This window comes from Ursus maritimus, unplaced genomic scaffold (assembly GCF_017311325.1).
Source record: "Ursus maritimus isolate PB19 unplaced genomic scaffold, ASM1731132v1 scaffold_1, whole genome shotgun sequence".
Taxonomy (NCBI): Eukaryota; Metazoa; Chordata; class Mammalia; order Carnivora; family Ursidae; genus Ursus; species Ursus maritimus.
The window spans coordinates 16295532-16321018 of NW_024423343.1; the positions used below are offsets into that span (position 1 = coordinate 16295532).

Here is a 25487-nt window from a genome sequence, read left to right on the forward strand (position 1 = left end):
TTTTTTTTTTTAAGATTTTATGTATTTATTTGACACAGAGAGACAGCCAGCGAGAGAGGGAACACAGGCAGGGGGAGTGGGAGAGGAAGAAGCAGGCTCCCAGCGGAGGAGCCTGATGTGGGGCTCGATCCCAGGACCCCGGGATCACGCCCTGAGCCAAAGGCAGACGCTTAACGACTGAGCCACGCAGGTGCCCCTGGTCTTCCTTATTTCTAAGGTAGAGCTTATCCCAGTGCCTGTGCGAAAGGTGCTGTAGGGATGGGACAGCATTGTGCATATAAGCAGGGTACCTGCACATAGGAAGCACTCCGTAAACGTAGCTGTAATTTTATTGATACTACTGGTTTTAAGAACATTTCCTCTATAGGGCTCCTCGCCACCTGATCAGGAATGTAACGATTTAGAGTGACTATAATTGATTAATGTTTCCAGTTGCTTTACCAGCCTCTGAAGCCAGGTGATCACTGGCGGTTAACAGAAATGTCTCCCTTCTTAATCAAAGAGATGACATTTTGCTTTCTTCTGTGAGCAGTGGTTTTATTGGTTTTTTTTTTCCTCCTTTCCTGTAGCCTGCAAAATTGGATATTACAAGGCCCTCTCCACGGATGCGACCTGTGCCAAGTGCCCACCCCACAGCTACTCGGTCTGGGAAGGAGCCACGTCATGCACCTGTGACCGAGGCTTTTTCAGAGCCGACAACGATGCAGCCTCTATGCCCTGCACCCGTAAGTTGTGTGCCTCTGTCCTGTTTCTTCGATGCCAACGGCTTTCGTTAACACCTAGCAGGGCACTGCCAGGCCTTCTCCCAGGATAACCGCGCAGGGGGCAAATTAGATCAAATATGAATCTTTTCTTAATCCTAGCAGGGGAGGTGCTTATGAGAAGCAAGACTCCTCTCGCTGTTCTGGTTGCCTTCGAAACGCACAGCTGCCCACAGACTACTTTCTGGAGCAGAGGTGAAGCATTCAGAGGTTGTCTGACAGTGTAATTAGAGCTGAGATTGGAATTTCTACATGGCTCTCCCGTCTCCTCCAGGATTCTTGGGGACGCCTGACAGCTATGGGGGAAACCGGTACAGGGCAGGGTTCTGGGGATGGGATCACGTGTGGGCTGTGGTTTCAGTCCTGGGCACTGACGTCATGGCTTGCGTTGTCATTACCCTTCTTCCTTCTTTCCTCATGGTTCTGTGTTCATAACATTTAGGCCCGGATCCTAACAGACGCCTGTTTAATGATAGGCACTCAGTAAGTGCTGGGCTAATGAATGGATGGGGTTGGCACCTTGGTATGCAGAGGAGCAGGGAAATCTGTTCTCACACTTTCTATGGACAGTGCTCGTAGTGTTGCCATTTTTTTCATGTGCACCGTGGGCTTCACAGACCCTGCGATGGCTGTGACCTTGACCAGAGCAGGGAGTGGTGGGCCCAGGCGGTTCTACCCATGGTGTCCCGATTGGGTGAGTCAGTGGATGGAGGGATGGAGCCGAGGGCCAGGCACACAGGATTCCCACAGGTTTGGGCTTTGTTTTCCAGCCCGCCCAGTTCGGAGCTGATTGACTGTTCAGTCTCTTAAATTTCAGCCTCCTGTTTCCTCATCTGTAGAATGGAGTTAATAACAGTACTTCCACTAAGGTCTTTGGTATTCAGCGCCCCCATGTTGGTGACGTAGTGTATAAAAGCGTAAAGCGATGGTGCTCAATGTATTTTAGCTTCTTCTGTGTTTTATGACGAATACCGTTTTGTTGCCTATTATAAATTCCATCATGGCTGCCCTGGAGCCAGCATCCCTCCAAACAGAAGCATTTTCTGGTTTGGGCTGGCTGTGAGGCCATTGTCTTAATTCAGTCAAGTATCACCTGTAAAGGGAGTGGGAAGAGATTTCAGATCCATTCCAATTGTGCTGAGGTTGGACATTTCCTTTTTTTTTTTTTTTTTTTTAAGATTCTACTTATTTGAGGGAGAGACAGAGATAGCGAGAGAGAGCATGAGTGGGGAGGCAGAGGGAGAAGCAGGCTCCCCACTGAGCAGGGAGCCCAACGTAGGGCTCAATCCCAGGATCCTGAGATCATGACCTGAGCCTAAAGCAGACGCTTAACCAACTGAGCCACCCACGTGCCCCCAGAGTTTCATTTCTAGCCAGAAATGGCCACGACAGCAGCAGTAAGAACCGTTTTATAATGATGGCCCAGGTAAGGTATCAGGCACTTTCAGGAAACCTTATCACAGGGCTCATATTAAAATAAATCTACAAAACAGACATTATCTTCATTTTATAGACAAGGTAACTGCCAGCTCAGAGATGTTAAGGAACACACCCAAAGCTCCACGCCAGCCTGATGATAGAGCCGCATGACCAGAAGACTCAATAGTTCGGGTCACTGGCAGGCTCTCTTGCCCACTGCCCCAGATCAAACACATACTTCCTCCAGAAGGAAGGAGTAAACTAGAGCCAGCCCAGAATACCAGGCACGGATTTTCTCATTTTCCTTTTCTCTTGCTTCCCTAGACTAAGTACTTTCTCTGGATAGCCATGGATGTTTGACGAGCTCAAGTCCCAGACTTTTTCTTTTCCAAGTATCCTCATCCTGAGTTCCACGATGTGTGATTAGGGTAATGGTAAACTCTCCTCCTCTGGCTGCCAACAGTTGACCAGGTGTGGGATTTTAGGGCACAGCAACCAACTCAAAGGGCAGTACAGGGGGTGGACAATGTGATGGTTGCCTTTAACTTACAGCATGCAGTCCACCACCTACTTTTCATACAGAGAGAGCCTTCCCAGGTTGGGGCTGACTGTGTTATGAACCTCCTAAGATTCATCTTTGATGGCAAGATGGCCTGGGTCTTGCTCCCAGGTATTTAGTCTCATGATTCAGATCTGTCATGCAGCCTTCTAGGACCATGGACCAATCACGTAACTATTGCAGCTTTGCTACGTGGGAGTTTCGGGAGACCCCAAAGGTCACCACCTGCCTGAGTTACTGGAATGCTTTGCCTTGTGTGTCTAAGTGTGGTAGCTGAGTCCTTGGGATTCTTACATTTGTGTAGGAATCAATTGTTGGCTTTATCTTGAGATTACAAATGAGGAAAGGGAAATACGGATTTCAGCGATTGGGGGCACCAAAAAGTGTAAGAACTAAAGTAGCTTTTGCATTTTTCACAGATTGCTTTCAGTGACATTAAGAGAGGAAGACTGGGGGCTCTTTGTGTCATTGATAAAAGTTCCATGAAAATACCAAAGCAATACGTGATCTTTTTTTCTCCCGCTCCATCCCCTTGGAACGCCGCCTAGTCACTGACTCAAGCGCTTTGCGTTATTCTAATGTTTATTGAGTGAAGAGGAAGAACACAGTGCTGTTAACACCACCAGGTTCCAAGGTGGTTAAACTGCTCCAAACCCCAGCTTACTCATTTGTCAGATGGGATTCTCAGAGTCTTACCTCTGGGGTTGTTTTAAGAGTTGAATAAGAAAATATTTGTAAAGGTCTGGCACATGGTAGGAATCTAGCAAATGTTTGTTCTCTTCTTTTATCTCCAGTTGGTCACTGCCTCCGCCAGACTAGCTCCAGAGCACCTTGCCAGTGCGTCTGACTGCCTTTCTACGCTGCTTTTCTCACTTGACTGTGCAATCGAATTACCCAGTGGCTGCACAGCACTCCAGAGTCTCTGGGGATAGGACTCGGGCATCGGCACTTTTAAAAGTTGCGCCCGTAAATTGTACTGTAAAGGCAAAGTTGAGACCACTTCTGCACAGTTTAAGTTCTTTTTCATTTTTTAATTTAATAAACATTAACTACAGAAGACTCTTAAGACCTCTTTTGAGACAGGGATCATTAAGGAGGTGACCATATTTTGCTAATAGGTATACTAGTAAGTTAAGCAACAGAATAATCTATTCTAGTTTATGGCTCACTCTAGATTTCTCTCTTCCTGCACTGTCCATGACTGTGGCCACTAGACACATGTGGCTCTTTAAATTTAAAATTATTAATGTCAAGTTTAAAATTCAGTGTCTCGCTTAACTTGCCATATTCCAAGGGCTCGATAGCTACATGTGGCTAGTGGTGACCATACTGGGCAGTCACAGAGTATTTCTGCCAGCGCAGAAAGTTCTGTGGGACAGAGCTTAGTAGGCATTTCGATAGAGAAGCCAGTGGGAGTTTCTCAAAGAAACTGTTGTTCAGATAACCCAACAGAATGAAGCCCTTCCCCCATGCCTCACCCCGAGCTTTATCGGATTCTTTTGACAAGATGTGGGGATGGAAAGGAACATAAACATCAGGGATCCTTTCAAACTGATTCCAGCCTTTAATCAGTTCTTACCAGTTGGTTGAGCCAGGTGACAAAGCCAATTCCCTTGTGCTGACAGCCATGATAATCAGGCACCTTCTTTGTTCATTATGCTATCTTTAACCCCAGCATTCTTATGCAGCCCCACATTTAGTGATCGCTCACTGTGACGGCACACTAATGAAGAAATAAAACACACTCTCTGAGACTCATTCTTCTAGCCAAAGAAAGACTCTGCTCCACTGGTTTGTAAAATCAGGTTTTTGTTCACTTGGAGAACGATTAGACCAGGTGAATACAAGCGGCATTGGCTAATTTGGGAGGAAACCCTTAAGAAGTTCTTCATACCATCCATACTGCTAGAGAACTTCAAAGCATTGAATGGTAAATAATCTTGATTTTGAAGAAGACTTCTCTTGGAGCTTCTGGTTAAGGTTCACAAAAATGGCTGCCTGTGGATTAGGCACTGCTTCCGTAGAAGCATCCTTGAGTATTTGCAAGAAGTGAATCCACACGTGTTAGAATAGAGTCAGAAAAATGCTTCGTTACGTATGAATGGGTGTAGACATCTCTTGGGAGTCACCTGGGGGTTAGTAGAAGTCAGGCCTGGGCTTCTGCATTTCTGACACGTTCCTGGATGTTGCTGATACTGCTGGTCAGTGGACGGTGTTCAGGTGGTAAGGCTTCCTGCTGGATGGCAGGAGACAGAGGCCCTTTTTCCATGGCTGTGGTTCAGCTCAGCGGTGACTCTGGGAATATAATTTCAAGGGTCGTGAACATTCTCCCTTGATGGAAATGGAATACTTCCTTTGTCTCCCAGAAGAAAACCCAACCCGGTTCGGAATTACATAATCAAAAACACTCACCGTGGAGCTTTGTTTGTTTGTATTTTCTTCTCGAGTCTCCACCAAGTTACTGCCTGAGACACGTGTGTCCACCAAGAAAGGTGACGGTGGTTTTGTGGCACTGCCAACGAGGCAGACACCGAGACCTCTCTACACACAAGGCTTCCGTTTAAGCTGATGAAGACATTTTGATGTCTTGAATCATTTCTTAGAAGGAATTCGAATGTGATTTTTATTAATGAAATCATTGTCTTTTAGCTCTACGGAGACCCAGCCCCTCCCCTCCGGATCTCCTTCACCTTCTGCTTACCTTTCTTGGTAGTCAGGAATGTGGTCTGTCCGACAGTCAGCAGTGTTGGGAGAAGTCAGCCACATGCCTGTGCAGGAAAACTTTGATTACCTTAGTTATTGAGTTGCTTGCTCAGTGATGATGGTGAGAAAGGTCTTTGTTCCCCCCACTGGGGAGACCGAACCAATATTACAGTTAAGGGAACATTGTAACCCCTTATTGTGCTTCAGAATGCACTAGGAAAAAAAATGCCTTACAGAAGAAGTAAATTGGCCTTGCATATCTGGAGAGAAATAGCTAATTTGCTATTTCACCACCTTTACTTCCGAGCGCCATTTACCAGGATGGTTTTCTGTATTTTTCAATTGGAAATCTGTCCTTGTGCTTTTGGGTACTCTTTATTTAACTTGTTTGATGAAACTTATTAGAACCTCCTGATTGGAGCCCTCCGTAAATAAGAGATTATTATTTTAGATCGCCAACTTGAAGGGCCTTCACAAATCTGTCTCCAAGTAAACGGCCTTGAATAATTCAGTCAGCTGTGCCAAACAAACAAAGAGTGATTGATTGATACTTAGGCATGGCCTAAAATATTCCAAATTTGCAGCTTTTAAGACAATTCATACCGGAGAAGCTTGGAGCTAATGAGGGCAAATTTACCAAGATCTATGACAAAAGGTCCTGATTTGAAAAAGCTTTCTGCAGGTTTGGGTTATGGAGAAATTGAAATAGCTTAGCTCCAAACAGCAGACACCACTTACTTTGTCTTTACATTTGCCTTTTCTAATTGAATTTAGTGCGCCACTGTAGTTCCTCCAGAAAGTGTATTGTTTTAAAATTACCATTTCAGTTCTATTACTCAAAGCCCTCACTTCTAATGCTTTCTGACAGTTATCAACATAATGAACCATAATGAAATGATGAGCAATCTTCAGTGGAAACCCAATGTGGGTCCCAGTGGTGCTGTGTGACTGTGTTGTTAAAATTTGAATGCAAATTAAAATAATATCGTCCTTACTTGTTTCCAAGGTCAGGAGAAGAGAGACACTTTTTTTTTTAAGTACTTTAATTTTGGAAATCTCACATCCATTTTCAAGCAAGCCCTTGAAGGTGCCACTGATGTTCGATTCAATTCTCTGCCCCAAAGATCTATGTGCTTTACAGTCTGGCTAAGGGATTTGGGGAGGGATGTCTACCATGAGTCTTTGATGTATAAACCATAGCATAAAAGGCAGCCTTTGGTTTCAAGTAAATTACATTTTTTTTCCCACCCCAAAGCATATATCTCTTTGCTCTAGAGCTTCAAGTAACTAATAATATAATGATGGGAGGAAGGACGCTCTGTGAAATTGGTCAGTGAGAGCATAGTTAGCTCTAGTGGAAGACTAGTCGGTTTAAGAGTGAGAACAAAGGCCAACGATTCCTAAAGTTTTGTTAATCCAGGTGTTTCAGAAGGTCCATTGGTTGATCTCTAACCATATTACATTTTATCATCCATGTAATCAGTCATTTTTGTGAACATATTTTTATGAAAATTTTTGGATCCGAGATTTATAGGGAAATTTGTTATTTCATATCGTTTATCAAATTTGTGATAATGAGAGTATGATTTCATACTACATTCCATTTGTCATGGGATAAAAACTCAGATTGAAACACCAGCTCCCTCATTGCCAGATTCTGTGACAGGGTTTTTGGTTCAGAATGTATGGTCTTGCTGTCTGGTAATCCATTGATAAGCCAATTAATGTGCCTGCCCCTGGACCATACCAAACAGATACGAACAACCAAAGATTTTGATGATTCATATGCGGTCCTCAACAGGTTTCATTTTTAGGTGCTTCTTTGGTTAGATCTCAGTAGTTAAGAGTCTGACATCAGCTAGTGAGTAACCCACATCCTTGTCTTTTCCTTTCTGATTGCCTTTCAGTATTTTGACTAATAGAAAAAAAGCACCTCTAGAGAACCCAAGTGCATGACTCTTGTCCAGAGACAGGGCTACAGGGGGAAAGATCACCAGGGAGGCTTCCTGGAAGGAACTGGATGGATCCCAGGCTCATGACTTGCCATTTGGTTGTTCGTAAAATTTTTAAAAAGCGTCAGGATATTTAATAAGAATCAAGTATCATTTCATGGAATTATTTGTTTTATTTATGTATTTTTTAAAGGTTTATTTATTTATTTGAGAGCAAGAGCATGCACAAGTGGGGGCAGAGGGAGAGGGAGAGAAAGAACCTCAAGCAGACTCCCTGCTGAGCGGGCTGACTTGGGGCTCGATCCTGGGACCCTCAGATTGTGATCTGAGTCAAAATCAAGAGTCAGCCACTTAACTGTTTGAGCCACCCAGGCCCCCCAAATTACTTGTTTTAAAACAATGCTATTCTAGCCTTCTCTTTACCCTCCAACCTATTTCTCATTTTATACAGATAAATAGTCCAATGTGGACATTTTATAGGGATTCATAGTATAATGTGGATTAAACTAGAAAATCCATAGGTTTGAGGAACCTCCCATGTGAAAGGCTTGAATAATCTGCCAATGCCATTTAGTCAGGTCGTTGCAGTTTTTCCACCATGAATAATTACGAGTGGCTTGTTATCAACTAAGCACTATCATTTCTGGGTAGCATTTTTGACACTGTTCATGGAAGTCATACAGTGGTTGTGCATAGCATGCTTCTGTGAAACAGGGTTGGTTACACATTTTGCTGCCATCCCATGGGGTGAGCACTGGTTACCTTCTTTGCTATCAGCATTTTCATTTTCTTCCCAGAGTTGACTCTTGTTCTATCTACAGCTCAGCTATAGATGCTATCTACAGCCCAGCAGAAGACAAACTGAGAGAAGAGTCTCATTGCATAGATACGGTTGCCCCCCCCACCCTCCTGTGACCCCTACCCCCCGGGAAAGAGCCTTTAACAGAAACTCATGATTACCCTCTTCAGTGGAATTTAGAGACAGAGAAGTTCCCAGAGAAAGAGGGTAACTCATCTAGGATAAGTGCGCCATCCAGGAAGTCATGCCAGCAAGCTTCAGCATGAAGGACAGGGAAGCTAGAAGAACTGGTGACTCGGGGGTGAAGTGAGAAAGTGAGGAATGTTCCACAAAAAAATCATAGTTGTGTTTTCTTTTTTTTTTCCCTTCGGATTGCTTACATCATTCTGACAGGGGCCATTATAGCCTCAGAATCAGGCATTCTGATCATAATAGCTTTGCACGTTTGGGTGGTGGTAATTGGGGCAACGTGCATAAGGTTTCTTCGTTTTGGTCATCAGATGGCTGAGGCTAATAAATACTTTTTGTCAGATTTTATTATGAGGATTAAATAAGATAATGTAGGAAAAACCGCTTTGCAAGAAATGTCAATTAATTCACAGGCTAACTAATTCTAAAGCTCATTTTGAAAAAAAAAAAATCACTTTTCTCAGTCTTTCACATTACAGCTTCCTCATGGCTAACTGGGAGTTTACTTTTAAAAGTACTTCAGCCATAAACTAGTCATTTTAAAATAAATAAACCAAAACCTCCATTAACCCAGGAAGGACAAAGGTTCCTGGAGAGGAGGGTGTTAAAATAGATGCACCAGAAAAATAGGTAGTGGCAAAATGGCAGCAAGGAGTTACCCTGATTGGAAGCCAAGAGCTTTTCATGGAGTGATAAGTGATTGATGCATCCAAAATGGTTTTGTTTTTTAATAATAGGCAGTTATGCTCTGACTCTCTTCATCATTAAAACACACAAACTGCCATGAGCAAAGGTTATGCACTGTCCATCGATCTCAGGAGAGGTGTCCCCGAACAGCAGTCTTTATGTAAACCGACCCACAGCAGCGAGGAGAGAGAAAGCAATTTAATGGGGGCAACATATACAGCTGTCCGGGGAGGAAGCGTGGGCTTCATTTCCGTCAAAACGTACACACCCCGACTGTTGACTCTGCCTTACAGCCTGTCTTTCAGCTGGAGAGAGATTAACATAGGCTTATCTGGAGGGTCGGGGGGTTTTACAGTGGAGGCACTGAAGTATTACTGACAATCCCAAAGTCGTACATGATTAATGAAGCCATAGGAAGTGGAACTTGAGACCCATGGCGCCTCTTCCTCAGAAGATCCGTCTTGTACTGGTTGCCTTAGTGTTTTTGTAGGGTGACAGTAGTAGCATTTGAAGAAATTGATCATTTAAGAGTCAGGTTTCTGCCCATGCTCTTGGGGAATGTTTCTTTCCACATCCAGAATTAATTTCATGGCTCAGACATTGAATTTTAAAATGGTGATTAAAAATCCGTTACATATTAAATGTCTGTGATAGCTCTGGAAACCAGTCTTTACAGGAGCCCGGCTACTATGTTTTCCTCTCAACTATCTCATTGTTTTGGTTGCAGCCTTGAATTTTTTCAACTTTCTAGCCTGTGATTGTCTTTTTTTTTTTTTTTTTTTCGAATACACTTTCACAACATACACAAGTGCTATAGTGGTAATGCTTCTGAGGAATGAGCTGGACTGGGTAAGGAATCATCATTAATTCATTTATTTATCCAGCAGGTACTTAGTGAGTATCTACTGTATGTTTGGCATCTTCCTAAGGGCTAGGGGTACTTTCATGAACCAGAAAATAGTATTTCTGTTCTAATGGGAATATAAATAATAAATAAGATGATGTAAAATTCCCACAAGAAGGAAAAAAGACAAGATGATGGGGTAGCACACAATGGAGGAAAGGGGAGCATTTCATTTTGCATGGAGTAGTCAAGAGGGAGGAGAGAGGATCTGAGCTGAGACCCCCCCCCCCCCCCCCGCCAAGGAATAAGGAGGCAGGTATTGAAAAGTCAGGGAAGAGAATTCCTGGCAGAACTACCAAGTCTAAAATCTATGAGTTGCATGTCTAGAGTTGTGCTCTTTTTTTAAAAGATTTTATTTATGTATTTATTTAGAGAGAGCACATGCGTGAGTGGGGGGAGGGGTAAAGGGGAGAGAGAATTCCAAGCCGACTCGGGGCTGAGCTTGAAACCCCATACGGGGCTTGATCTCACAACCCTGAGATCATGACCTGAGCTGAAATCAAGAATCGGAGGCTTAACCCACTGAGCCACCCAGGTGCCCCAATAATGGGTACTTTCAACTTTTCTTTTTCCCCTTGGCTCTAGAGTCTGTTAGCACTTTCACAGTTGCTATAAGAAATAGTGATTTCAGGCTGATGTGGCATATTATTAGACCATGTGTCCATTTGGATTTAAACCCTTTGGCAGAACCCACTTCCAGCTGCAGTGATCACAGTGTCCCCCTTTTTGCTTTCTGTCTTTTGCTGAAGTTCTAGTTGCTTTCTGTAAGAACGAAAAAATGTGTTTAATCAGACTTGTGGGTTGGGGGTGGGGTACATAGGGAGCACTTAGTTTAACCTTGACTTTCCATGGAACGGTTCATACCAAAGTCCTCCTTCACATTGGAGGCATTTAGGACTTTAGGTTCGGTGTTGGCTGAGTCCCTTTCCAATGACCTTATTATATAAGTAAGGCTCATAGAGATTTCATGTGGTTGTGTTAACACTGGTTCTCCTGCATGGGGCTACTTTAAATCCTGACATAAGCCAGTAAGCGTGTTCTCTGAACTACTCAGGAATGATACTTTAGTCCAATACACAGGAGAGAAGAACTAAGATTTGTAGAATTACTAGAATTTTCTTTTATACTTGGAATATCGTCCTTCTTAAATATCACATTCACTCAACTTCTCCAGATAGTGTGTGCTTTATTTCTGGAAGGTTGTCTTTTTCCCAGAAGAGAGCACATGATGGGTTAGGGAAGATCAGCCTTCTTTTTATGATATCCCATGATATGATATTTTATTATATGATATGATAGCCCTTTGCTTTTGCTGTAATTTGGCTACAGCTTCTTGGGGACTTCATGCTGTCAAACTCCTGTCAAGTGAATGCAACTTGACATCCCAGCAGAAAATAATAATTACCCATTGTAGCACCTTTCACCAGTACCTGCTGTGCCAGAGAGAAAGTATTTCACACCAGTGAAGCAAATGGATGTTCATTCAATTTATCCACAGTGGCAGGAATACAGCGCCCATTTCTTTCAGAGCACTGAGAAACTCAAGAAATGGGCTATAATATTTCACATATTTTATTTCTTCCTGATCAGTGAAGGTAGATGTAACTTCCAGCTCAGAAGCCAGGGCCGTATGAAGGTGTAAATCAGGGGTTCTTGGATGGAGCTGCCTAGACAGGTGCGGGGATGTGCTGGAACTCTCTAGAATTAATGTGCCGAATTAGGAGGCTTCATCTGAGCATCTTTTTGAGGGGAGGGTACATTGCTCCCAACGACTTCTCTGTAGCTGGGGTTGGCAAGCTATAGTCCGAATGCCAAATTCCACTGGCCCCGGTTTTGGCAAATAAAATTTTCTTGGGGACACAGACACGTCCATTTGTTTCCGTGTTGTCTCTGGCTGCTTTCGAGGGACAGTGAAGAGGGGAATAGTGGCTGCAGGGAACATATGGCCGATAAAGCCTGAAATACTGACTCTCCATCAGTCCTTCACAGAGAAAATTCTGTTGAATCCTGCTGTTACCGATTCGTAGGTTAAGGATTATGGTGCTTGGCTTTTGGTTCTGGGAGCAGAGCTATTATTCTCTGTGTCACTAAATTATATTTAAAATGTGAAGGGCATTCTAAACATGGGAAATTTAAAAGAGTTTAACATTCTAGCCCTATTCTTGGAGCCAGAGAGGGATTTTAACATGGGAATTCCAAGGAAGTGAAAAAAAAAATGTAAAGGAAGGACATTTTTTTCCTCCTTACATACACTTCAGCATTTGATTGATTTCTATTTAAAAATGTCTTGATTTTGGGGGCGCCTGGGTGGCACAGTGGTTAAGCGTCTGCCTTCGGCTCAGGGCGTGATCCCAGTGTTCTGGGATCGAGCCCCACATCAGGCTCTTCCGCTATGAGCCTGCTTCTTCCTCTCCCACTCCCCCTGCTTGTGTTCCCTCTCTCGCTGGCTGTCTCTATCTCTGTCAAATAAATAAATAAAATCTTTAAAAAAAAAAAAAGTCTTGATTTTGATGATAAAAATAAAATGTAAATGTAAAGGAAAAGTGGGTTCTACAAAGGCTATAATAAGAAAAATACCAGCCTCCCTTTGAAAATGTGAAAATTAACTTTTCTTCAGATCCGAAGTTTTCCACAGCTTCAAACCCGAATAGACCATCACCTGGAACCAAGATGGGGAAAGAAAGTCATAACCAGTCCTAAATTATCAAAACTTTGATTGACGGAGCTCACATTTTTTTTTCATTTTATTTATTTATTTTTAAGATTTTGGATTTTTTTGTATTTATTTGACAGAAGACAGAGAGAGGGAGAGAGAGTGCATATGGGGGGGCAGGGACAGAGAGAGATGGAGAAGCAGCCTCCCCAAGGAGCAGGGAGCCCAATGCAGGGCTCGATCCTGGGACACTGGGATCATGACCTGACCTGAAGGCAGATGCTTCACAGACTGAGCCACCCAGGTGCCCCTTTAAGATTTTATTTTTAAGGAGTCTCTACACCCAACACGGGGCTCTAACTTACAAGCCTGGGATCAGGAGTCAGACTCTACCAACTGAGCCAGCCAAGAGCCCCATGGAGCCCACATTTTACTCTCCCAGCCACACTGGCTGGTAAGGGAGCTAAAGAATGATGAGACTGGGCAGAGAGCCTGCTCTGCGCCTCCGGTGCCCGCCATATTTAGCTTCCTTTATTCTTTTCTCCCCTCCCCCACGATTTCCTGCCCTCTGCTGCTTTGCTTATCCAGGAAAGCGTCAAAAGGGATCAGATTTCTTTTTCCCTCCATCTTCTAAAGCAGGTGACAAATACTCAGTAAGACCTTGTTGAATAAATGGAGAGTCCACAAGTCCCTCCCAACAGGATTAACCACTAAGATAGGACATACAGCCCTACTGACTTTTTCCAAAGTGTTTTTAAATTCTAGAAAAGGGGAACTTGACTTAAACTGGGTGCATTGAGATACTCCTTTACAGGGCTTAGTGCTCATGCGTCTCTCTGGGAAGAGCTGACTATTGCAGCTTTAGCTCAGGGAAGGCTGTATTAATTCACACACTGTAGGTAGTGGGCCTCAGATGCGCTACAGGACTTTCTTAGTTTTCTGTCTAGTCATTCATTTGTCGACTCCTCAAACGTGTGTTGAGCTTGCTCTGAACGGGGAATCAGGGGAGACACTGGGAAATGGTGAAGACACAACTCTCTTACGGAGCACATAGACTGGTGATATAGACAGATGCGCAGTGTATGTCTGAATAACGAGACCCCCGCATTGCATGTTCCAGAGTAAGACAGAAAGAAAGATGACCTGAATCGCGGGACAATACCATAAGCAGGATTGCTGCCAGTCCTGTATATGGGCTAGTAGTGAGGAGTTTTGGGAAGGACAGAATCCTGCCTCGCATATGTCCTGTAAGCTCCCTGACACTGTATGGTCAGTAGATACGATCTCAATATGGCGACTAGAAAATTTAAACAAATGGCATGGTTAACCCATTTTGTTCTAGATCTCCTATTGTAATTGGAGAAGTACTTGCGGGTGGACAGATTTCTGACGAGAAAGGCGTAATCACTTGTCAGAAATTTACTTGTTCCCAAATATCCAGATACACTACTTACGTAAACAGAAGACAGGATAATTGGAGAGTTAAGTTTTTCCTTCCTGGATGCCTTGTATTTACTGAGAGAGCCCAGGTTATGCAGAACACTGTTTTCTTTTCCTGATAGCCGTTTCTATAGGAAATGGTTTTAAGGTGCTGCTATTAATATTAAGTATGACTGCTGGGTCTGGCTGGACTTCTCCTTGTCTGGAGAATACTGTCTTTTCTGAGGAAAAGATGGCCCCTTTTTATAAATGGAAATATACTATCATCTTTTAATTGACACGAGTTTAAAAAAAAAAAAAGAAGAAGAAAGAAAACCACGGTCCCGTAAACAAAATACAACCGCCATAATGATTCTAATTTATAAAGCATGAGCTCTTCCCCAGGCCTTGGCAGAACGCCGTTATAATCATACTGGGTGGGCATTTTTACCTCTGCCCCCACCCCCAAAACCCACAAGACAAAACTCTGCCCTTGTCCAGTTTTGAAGCCCATATAATATCACTCCTGCGGCAGCAACACACAAAACACGTGCAGTGCAATTCACCAGACCGCTCACGGAGGCATCACTGGATCTGAACTTGCCTCGTCCTGTTCTCTGTCTTCCCTTTAGCATCGACCCCAGGGTCCTCTCGAAGAATCACTGCCCGAAGGAAGAAGGCTCTTCCAGGCTACTCCTTGTTTTGGTCCAGCCTTCCATTTTGAAATCCTGCAGCATCTTTTTTTTTTTTTCCATGGGGCAGTGTTCTATCTCTGGAGTCCTGTGACCATTTCCTTTTCTGCTCCATTTCTTCCCTGTTTAGACACTGCTGTGCCCCGTCCTACATACTAATTACTGACTTTCTGCTTCTGCATTGCTTGATTCATTGTGTCACATTTTCCCATGTGAAAGTGGACCAGGAACCTTGGCAAGGAGGTTAATGGATTTAAGAGTCACTCGTATTTAACCCTGGAAGTCACAGCAAAATAAGAACCAGTGGCTGACGCATTTTATAAACCAGGCTGTGGTCAGCTTTAGCGGCAGATGACTAATGAATTTCACCGTGGTGGCGAGCATCACTAGAATTTGAGCAGAACTGAAAATACACCTTCCCTTTTTCCTACCTTTATGTCGCAAACTTTGGCTGAAACTATGGATTTGGTTGCTATATACCTTTAATGGGGCCCCATAAGGGAGTGGAATGACCCCAGAGTGGGAGTTAGTACGTTTGGATCTTAGTCCGATTTTGTCACTAATTAAATTGCATGAAATTTCAGTATTAGCAGATCCACTTACTAGATCTCAATTCCCTCATCTTTAAAATGAGCTTATTGGACCAAATGATCTTTAACATCCTGTCTGGCTCTAGGACACTGTGATTTTTAAATAACTGTGTTCGTTTAGTCAGAAACCATTTATTTATCTTTATTATAGTCCAGTCAGTGAGCTAAGGACCATAGCTATAAATTTGAAATCTAAACAAGAAAGAAATCTGCATTTTCTTCCTGCAGACTTCTGTGGGGGGTAATCTTACTTTGAAACACACATTTTACAGCCCTGGATGGGGAGCAGATCTCAAAACTAAGAGAGATTGTTGGTAATTAGTCTCAAGGGGAGATTGGGAGTTCCTGCCAGCTTTGTGACAGTCTTCAAGTAAGCTCTGTGAAGAGAAATGGAGGGTGGATTACCCTTTTTCAGCATTACCACCAAAATCCTTTCACCATTCATCAGTGTGAGCGAAGTCATAAATATTGAGTATGACTCCTGATTAATAGGTTACCTCTTTCAATTCCCTCTCAATGGCTACTTTGGAACAGCACATTCCATTATGGTTGACCAGCTAAAGCTTCTTCCCAGTTCCTACAGGCCTCCAGTTCACTTCCTTTTCCTAACGAACACAAAACATTTCCCTCAAAGCAGTCCATTGCAGGTAAATTAAAAATCGAATAGATACAGTGAGCAAGAAACCTCAGATTTTCATTAACACTCACTCTGGTTCTTTTCTTGAAAGACCCACAAGGGAAAGAGGAAAGAAAAGAGAGGGCTTTCCATGTGTTCCGTTGAGTAGGTATTTTTCATGAGAGTGTGGCAAGTGTCTTTTCAACCTTTGGCGGTGGCTCAGACCAGGAGCATTCCCTCCCGTCTCCCATCCTGATTCTTCTCCTTGAAGGCATGACAACTTCTTGGCATGTGAAGATGAAGCAACAGCAAGAAGCAGGAGGGTTCGGCATGGCTCTCTGGGGTTTTTTGTTTTGTTTTGTTCTGTTTTTTAAACTATCTTTAAAACCAACCACTATGTTGTTTGCAGTCAATTGTTCTGTGTCAAAACATCCACCAGCATCATTCGTGTTTCATAAACTCTTTGATGTCAGTGGGAATGAGTATGCTTCAAAGGGCCCGGTGCAGCCTTGGGTCGCGGAAGGGCAGGTCGCGGGGTCTGGGAGCCTTTGCGCAATCTCTGCCTCAAGTTGGGATCTCCCAGTGACTGTACCTTTGACATCTCTGCAACCAGGTCACACCAGTTCCTAAAAATTACCTATAAAAAGCTGAACTCTCAACTGCTGTGTTGAACCGAAGAGGCATAGCAATACAATTCAATTAATTTGATTCCAGCTTGAGGACATGCTGTAGCTTCAAAAGTGGTACCTAACTATTACTTTACCCCAGGCCCACCGTGGCCCTGGGAACTAGAATCACATTCATATGCCTGTTTTCAGATGATGAGATAAAAACTAGATAAGTTCTGGTATTTTCCTGCTGCTTCAAAGAGAAGCCTGCACTCGAAGCCCATTTGATGTCGAAATGCACGACGTCTCCGAGTGGCAGTCAGCACTGCTGCTGTTTGCACAGGATTGAGAATGACATACAGGCAGCCGTCTTTCATGTGGTTCTTTGAAAAGATCTGTTTTTGCTGGCTTGATTTGCTTTTGGCTTTCTTTGCTACATGGGCCCACCTTACTGCAGAGAGTAATATAAACTCTGAGCGATTCCAAAAGGATAGTTTAAGTTCTTGGGGTGATAATGTGTGTGTCTTTTTTTCTTTTTTTTTCTTTTTTCTTTTTCTAGGCCCACCATCTGCTCCCCTCAACTTGATCTCGAATGTCAATGAGACTTCGGTGAACTTGGAATGGAGCAGTCCCCAGAACACAGGTGGCCGCCAGGATATTTCCTACAATGTGGTGTGCAAGAAATGTGGAGCTGGTGATTTCAGCAAGTGCCGACCCTGTGGAAGCGGGGTCCACTATACGCCACAGCAGAATGGCCTGAAGACAACCAAAGTTTCCATCACTGACCTCCTGGCTCACACCAATTACACATTTGAAATCTGGGCGGTGAATGGAGTGTCCAAGTATAACCCCAGCCCGGACCAGTCAGTGTCCGTCACTGTGACAACCAACCAAGCAGGTAGGAATCAGATCTCCTTTGTTGTACAATACGAATCTAGAGAGAGAAAGGGCTTCTCTGTTGGTATCCATGAATGATATTAAAGTTCTACAATCGAAGTAGAACCACATGGATCTAATTATAAACCCGTGTGCTGCTTTGTAATACAAAAGATACTTAGGAGAATGTTCATTCGTTCAGTAAATATTTTTTTGGGCACCAACTGCATAGCATGACCTATACTAAGTGGTGGTGATTCAGTGAGATGGAAGACAGTATCTGATTGGAAGGGGATGACAGTTTAGTGAGCTGGGTCACTCCATGTTGGACTTTTCTTGTAAGGGATTCGTATCAGCCATTTTAATCACAAGGTCCATGGTTAGACATCAGAGCATTTAAAAGATTATTTTGGATTGTAAAATTGATTTTTACCAATGCAGAGTGCTGTATCGGCATTTGCTGCCCTTTCCAACCAAAGCATCAGTGGCTATCTTTTGATCTTGTTTGGTATTTTAGAATTTAAAAAATGTATAAAGTCCTCTACTAGAATCATCATGGAAATCTGTGAACAGTGAATAGTTTAATGGGTGTTCTGTGCGGTTTGACAATATTTTCCTGAAAACAAGTACTGGTTTTGCAGCCACTTTCATAGTTGAATCCATAATTGACATGTGGGGGAGGAGAGTTAATTTACCCCATTTCCGGCATCGCTTTCCTGTTCTAATTCCGTAGACGTGAAAACCTCTGTTCAAGAGAGTTTCTGCTGAGTTAGTTGCAGAACTGTTAACAAAGTCTTGGGTATCAGATATTTCAAAGTGCAAATCACAGTCTGCATTTCTAGGCTCCCGCTCCTGACCCCCTCATTCCGGGTGCTCCCCTGAAAACGTTTCCACACTTTCTCGAGCTTTTTTTCCTTCCTGAATCTCTGCCTCACATTGCTGGCTCCCTGTTATTTATTTCTGGCGAGTTCAAGGGGAGTAGGAGAAAAGCACTGTGGTTTACTCGTTCATGAGGCTCTTCAGAACAACACACTTCGCTGGAAAAGGATTATAAATTGCCCTCAGCCTTGTCCCCTCTTACTGCACTTCTCTCTTAAATGAATGTTTCAGTAAGTGCACTCCATAGTTAAATATATCCGTATTAATTGATCCTATAGTGAAAAGTATTCCAGTGTCCCAATGCAAAGTCATTATTTTTCTGCTTTGCCCTGAACTCTCTAGAATAAATACAAAGTTACAACACAGGCAAGATTTTAAGCGGGAGCTAGGATGGCAAATGTGACTGGAGGGCAGCTTCAACTCCACAAATACGACCAGTCTTTTAAAATACGCGGTGTGAACAGATCATCTGGTTATGCTTTTGTCTTTTATTTCTGCGCTTAATAGGCGGTAAGCACTGTTCGTGGTAATCGGTTTCAGTTTTCTACAAAGACTAGTGTGATTTAGGAGGTTCTGATAGCATCACAAGTACTCTGACTTTGCCAGCTTTTTCGTAGTTCTTTTTTGGAAATATTGCCCATAGATCTTGGGAGACATATTGGTGCTACTGGTGTCTCTGAGTTAGACGGAGCCAACCTCTCTGCACCCGCTGGGGGAATCTGGTTTATGATTCGGTCAATATTCTTACGTCCAGCCTGATGTACTTATCCTCAAACACATCACTACTTCGTGTTCTTAACTGATTTAAAAGTAGGAAGGGACCTTTTGAGGCTGTACAAGGTGAAGTCATTCTCCTTGGCAGAGAATAGCCTCTGAGAGACGTGCTGAGGACAGGCTTGGCTCCCCCAGATTTGGGCGGGGGAGGGAGAGAACGGCTGTGACTCTCTTTATACGTAAGAAATAGAGCCAAGGGATTATGTCAGTTTCTACCAGGCCAGAAGGCCCAAGGAGCACAAAGAACACAGGCTAAAAAATCTTCCAAAGGAAGAAAATGTGCAAAAACATGATGAGAGAGGCAGGAAAAAAGTCCCAAGTTTTATTAAAAAATGTAGGTGCAATTCTTTGAGATCTAACGGAAAGGTGGACGGGGAATTCCTCTGACGCAATGAGGTTTTCTCTGCCATGGCGAGCGCCCTGCTAGGAGGTTTGCTGAACAGGACAAAATTCCAGCTCCCTGTTTTAATTTTCATGAAGGGTAATGCTGGGAAGCTGTTCAAAATTAAAAATAAGTCTTTCAATAAGGAGACCTCCGATGTGGCCAGCCAGAAAGCTTTCGCTTCGCAGAGAGCTGTATATGTGCGTAACACTGCCTCATTACCCTACTACGACTTGGAGTTCCCTAATTCAGTATCAGCGGAATAGTTCATCTGTGATGAACAGCCCTTTCTTCATGGTAGGGCAAATTAATAACATAGGCCCAAATTCTGGGTGAATGTAGCAACGATAAACTCTGCCAAAGCTCCCCTAAGCATATTTACATACACACAATTATATTCTAATTGAAGTCGTTCCTATCATTTCATTAAACTAAATTCCTTAGGGACTTCGGTAGACAGCGATGGCTCACTCTCTGGAAGGAAGACGTAGCATAAATGGTGGTTAACATTACCACCTGAGAGCCACGGTTTCATGGCTCCCTGTTTTTTTTTTGTTGTTGTTGTTGTTGTTTGGGTTTCTTTTTTGTTTTGTTTTTTGTTTTAGATTTTATTTATTTATTTGACAGAGAGACAGCCAGCGAGAGAGGGAACACAAGCAGGGAGTGGAGTGGGAGAGGAAGAAGCAGGCTTCCAGCGGAGGAGCCTGATGCGGGGCTCGATCCCAGAACGCTGGGATCATGCCCTGAGCTGAAAGCAGACGCTTAATGACTGAGCCACCCAGGCGCCCCCCATGGCTCTCTGGTTTTGCCCTGTTTTCACAGGGTTCTTTCTGTCATCAGTAACTTATTTAACAAACAGACACAAACCCTCCTGGGATACCTGGTTTTATCACCACCACCTCTGAGACTCCCACGGCTGGACAGGTTCGTGAAGGTGACTTGACTCACCCAAGCTAATGTCTGGGCCAGTACCTGAAACTAGGCAGCACCCTCCTCCCCGCTCCCAAAAGGACAAAGTTGCTTTCTTTTACACTGATTGGATAATTAGTAGCATCCCCGCATCCAGCTTGGCATGCGCCTCATTGGTGAAACCAGACTTTGAGTATCTGGGCACGGAAATGGACATTTGACGAGGCTTTGATCATTTAGTTCTGGAATGTGGTGTGAATGGGCCGGTGTTCTCACATGGTTATTTAAACCATTCTAACCCAAATCTTATTGTTAAGGTCTTAAGAGGTAAATAACATGCTTTTCCTCCCCCTCCGAGTTCAAACCCAATTGACACTGGAGCCAAGACAAAGGGAACTCAGGATGTCAGCTTTATTGCTGGCCATCTGATTGAAGGATGGGAGCTTTATTTCTGTGGCCAAAAGGGCTGGCTCTAATGACACTTGCCCGGTGTCACCCAGATTCTAGCTCAGCTGGCTGACTGCAGGCTCCCTGCAAGGATAAAGCCTGTGCTACCAAAGTTGTCCATTCTGGACAGGTTGGCAGGTGTGGGGGCAGAGAGGGCATAGGACTGCTCCCACCCCCACCCCTGTGCCTCACCTCGATGCCAGGAGTGGGAAGGAGCAGCGGGAAGAGAGTGAGGGTGGGACACTCCAGAAGTCACCCTAGGAAAAGAACAGACGAGGAAAAGGCAATTCCTCCCTACCCTGTCACTTTCCTGCGTTATCTTCCAAAAGGAGCAAAGCGAGGTTCCTCAAGAAATGTTTCCCCTCCCCCATCTGACATCCTCCAGTGACTGTTGTGTTTTTCGTTCAGGAGGAGATGGTTCTGGTGTTTATGAAAAATGAATAAGCAGACTGCTGGGTGATTTGTTTTCTAAATGGCTTTTCTTTGGTTTACTTTTACTTAAGTGGACCATCTCGGGTAAATGAATACAGGATGTGTCACTGGGACAGAGAAATGCTGTCTAAATGAAACAAGGTTTTCCTGGCCAAGCAACAGAACTGTGAATAGTTTTGCTAAAAATGCTGAGATGGCAGCCAGCAGTAGATGTTAATATCACCGAGCCAGTTGCACGTTTCCCGCCCCCCGTCTTCCAGCTCTGGGCCCGAATCATACGCAAGGTTGTTTTGTTGGTTTTAAATCATTATGAACTGCCACGGGTTGTATTCCCTAATAACCCTGAGTTGCACCTGGTACAATGATTACATATGTATGTATGTACGTAAACTCTACACCCAGCACAGGGCTCAAACTCATGACCCCTAGATCAAGAGTCACATGCTCTACCAACTGAGGCAGCCAGTCGCCCCGATGATCACACTTTCGATTTTTATGTTGCGTGAGGTCATAGTCTAGATACTTGACAATGGGATGGCATCTGGTGATCTCTCTTTGGCACAGCTGCAGCATCCTAGTGACAAACATTTGTTAACACAGAGTCTGAAGTTCAGATAGATACTTGGTGGATTACATAGTCATGTGAACCTGGCTGAGCTCTACGATCTTTTCTAATTCTAAAAGTCTGTAATTCCAAGAATATAGTCATGAGCGATGAGCATGAAGAAGTAGGGCTTATTTCCATAGGATGTTAAGAAATGGGCTCTAACGGCAATGTCAAGGGTGGGGAAAATTCCAGTAAATACTCCTGCAGAGTTAGCAGAACGCACCTGAATCCTGCCTCCTCTCTACGTGTCCAAACCCACACCTGCCAAGGTATGTCCTTTGAAAGGCGAAACAGTAAGCCAGCTAAATCTTGGGTATAGTTAGCTGTTCAACGTGCCTCCCCAGATATTTGTCAATGTCTGGAGATATTTTGGGTTATCTCAGCTGGGAGCACTGTTACATCTAGTGGGTGAAAGCCAGGGACGCTGCTAAACATCTTACCATGCACAGGACAGCCCTCACGACAAAGAATCATGTGGTTTGAAATGGCCATCGTGCCAAGATTGAGAAACTCTGCTCTAGTGATACGTTTGATAAACAGATTTCATGACTTCATAGAAATGCCAGCCTTCCAAGGGTTGCATCAAGATCCTGCCTTCGCTTGGTTTCACTGCTGCATGCTGGGAACAGAATGCTCCCAACACTGCTCTTAATGAAGACTGAAAGAAAATATTACATCAACGATGAAGTGACAGAACACTTCGATGGAATGCCACTGCACAGTCCATAGTACTCAATATCTGTTTGTCGATCAACACATTTATTTATAGTAAAAACAATCAGTGGACTCTTTCTCAAGTAGCGATAAATTTAATAAAACCAAAATAATGAGTACAGAAAGGAAAATAACTAAGTACAGGAGGCAGACTGTCTTTTATTACTCAACTGGTAGGTTCCCATTCTCTCTTTCTCTGTCATCTTTTAATTAGACATATTATGTTATTTGAGTAGGATAATGGAGAACAGTGGGAATTCTCATCCCCACTGGGTATAATTGCTACCTGTCTTGTACTTGGTAAGAGGAAAGCTTCAGGGAGACGGTGGGAGAAAGGGAAACATCTTAGAGCAGTTGAGTTAAGCAATGTGCTCTGGGCATGGTGGCACCGGATTTTGTGGGGTGTAAAGCTTAGGCAATTTTTGTGTGATTTCAAAAAAAATCCTACAAAGTTATAAATATCAGATGAGGGCCTGTGCTAACTTCTTTAGCTTCAGTGTGTATAATTCTGCCTCTGATGAGACTGAAGTGAATGCCGTTGTCGGGTAACAGGGCTGTCGTGTAATTGTATACCTAGGGGTGGAAAGGAACAGGAAGGAGAGGGGGATGTCTGGAGGTCCGGTTTGGCCTGGTGTGAAAGGCCTTGAAGAGCAAGGTCATCCTGGAGTGGTCTGAACCACAGCTGAGTGTGACAGGCAGCCCCACAGTGGCCTCAAGTGTGGTTCGTGATCAGATTAACAGGCAGAAAGCACAGTCCTGGTCATTTTGAGAATGGTCGTAGAATAGGAACCCAAATAAGATGGGGCCGCATCTGAAGCTTGAAAAGGAAGGGGAGCAAGGGGGGAAGCTCTGTTGATACTTCTAAAGCACGAATACCTGACTTCTGAGTGCCCTGGGGCAGAGGTTGGCAAACTGTAACCCCGGGGCCAAATCTTGATCCTCTACCAGGTGGGGTACCACCCACTAGAAACGGTTTCTCTATTTCACAAGGGTTGACAGTAACCCAGAGAAGAATAACATTTTGCGCCATTTGGAAATTCTAGAAAACTCAATTTTCCGTGTCCGTGGAGAAGTTCCACAGGGACGCAGCCCCACTCTGTCGTCGGTGTGTGATCTGAGAGTGCTTCCACGGGACAGCAGCAGAGTGGAGCAGCTCAGGGCGTGAACGTCCTGCACAGCAAACATAGTCACCACCTCACCCCTTGTGGAAAAGGTTTGCCGATCCCTGTTCTGGAGTACTAAATTGAGAAAGAACACGAGTCAGAAAGGAGGTTGAGAAGATGTTGAGGTGCTGGGGTCATTTGTCAGAAACCACACTGGGGAAGATTGTGGTGGACTAACATCTTTTTTCAAAGATTTTATTTATTTGACTGAGAGAAAGAACACAAGCAGGGGGAGTAGCAGAGGGAGGAGGAGAAGCAGACTCCCTGCCGAGCAGGGGAGCCTGATGTGGGGCTCCATCCCAGCACCCTGGGATCATGACCTGAGCCGAAGGCAGACGCTTAACTGACTAAGCCACCCAGGCGCCCCTCGAAACAATTTTAATATTTGGCAAGATGCCTTTTTTAGAGGTTTTGACTACCTAAACACGGTTTCAGGGAATCAAGTCGAATTTCATGCACGTCTTCGCTGCCTTGTACCGCAGATCTTTTCCCAGTGACAGGTTTAAATATAACGTGGAACATGCTTGAGTGTTCTGATAAGGCAGCGTTCAGTTCTCTTAAAAACGTGCATTCTGAGCAGTGTTGTAGGCTGGCTGGATGCTGGCAGCAATTTTCTCCTTAAATAATCGTAGGCACTGCTCTTTGACATTGTCCCCTCACTGAGATGATTTCTCGTTTGCCTTTCATCTCAAGTAAATATGTTGTATTTTTCTTACTCCTAAGAAAGTTAAAGGAAAGACACACAATGAAACTACTTCAATGTAAGTCGGATATCTTTCTAAAGACACATTTTAAAATTCTTTAAACAAATTGTAGGGCGATTGTGTCCAGAGATTTTGGTGGGAAGTTGTTCTCGCATCCCTAGTGGTTGGTATGTGATCATGAGTAGCTGTCAGTGGAAGCTGGTTGGAGAGTCCTTTCTGTGCCTGAGTAATTACAGACCCAGACAAGCACACAATGGGCTTCAGAGAAGCCAGGCGGCGATTTTCTCATTAACAGCCCCAATCCAGCTATGGGCTCCTGGTTTAGTTCATAATGCCTAGGAAATATACATTTGAAAACATGGAGTATATTTTTTTTGAAAAAGGGAATAGTCTCTTGATTCTAACATTATCCATAAAATAATTTCATGTCTATTGAATATTGTTGCCACCTCTGTAATTATTAAGCATACTCACTAATTATGATCATAATTAAGAAAATAAACTGGGAGATGTACAGTAGTACACAGCCTCTTGTTTGTGGCACTGGGATCTATGAATTTGTATTCAGTATGGGTGCTTCAAGTCCTAGGGAGGAGAAAAAAATTGAAGAACCTACTAAATTATCCAGCTTCAAGGCCGACTGAGTAGCATAGATAAATAGTGTGTGTATAGGGCGTATTAGTAATTATTATATATAGATAAAAATTCCTTCTCATTTTTAAAAAGATGTTAATACGATTGACCCTCAAACAATGCAGGGGTTAAGGGCACCTACCCTATACTGTCAAAAATCCACGTATAACTTTTGATTCCCCAAAACTTAACTACTGATAGCCTACTGTTGTTGACCAGAAGCCTCACTGATAACATGAACAATCGACGAACACATATTTTATATGTTATGAATATTATATACTGTATTCTTAAAGTAAGCTACAGAAAAGCAAGTATTATTAAGGGATTCTTGAGGAAGAGAAGATGTATTTACAGGACAGTATTGTATTGGAAAAAATCCATGCATAAGTGAACCTGTCCAGTTCAAACCCATG

At 43.6% G+C, this 25487-nt stretch overlaps 1 protein-coding gene across 1 annotated transcript in view; it reads left to right on the forward strand.

Annotated features, from left to right (window-relative positions):
- The window catches only part of EPHA4 (EPH receptor A4), a 142122-nt gene that overhangs the window by 64870 nt on the left and 51765 nt on the right, over nt 1-25487 (forward strand). Inside the window, exons 4-5 of the mRNA XM_008690419.1 lie at nt 570-725; nt 17111-17449. Of these exons, the coding sequence (XP_008688641.1) occupies nt 570-725; nt 17111-17449 (495 nt within the window). The remainder of the gene's footprint in view (nt 1-569; nt 726-17110; nt 17450-25487) is intronic.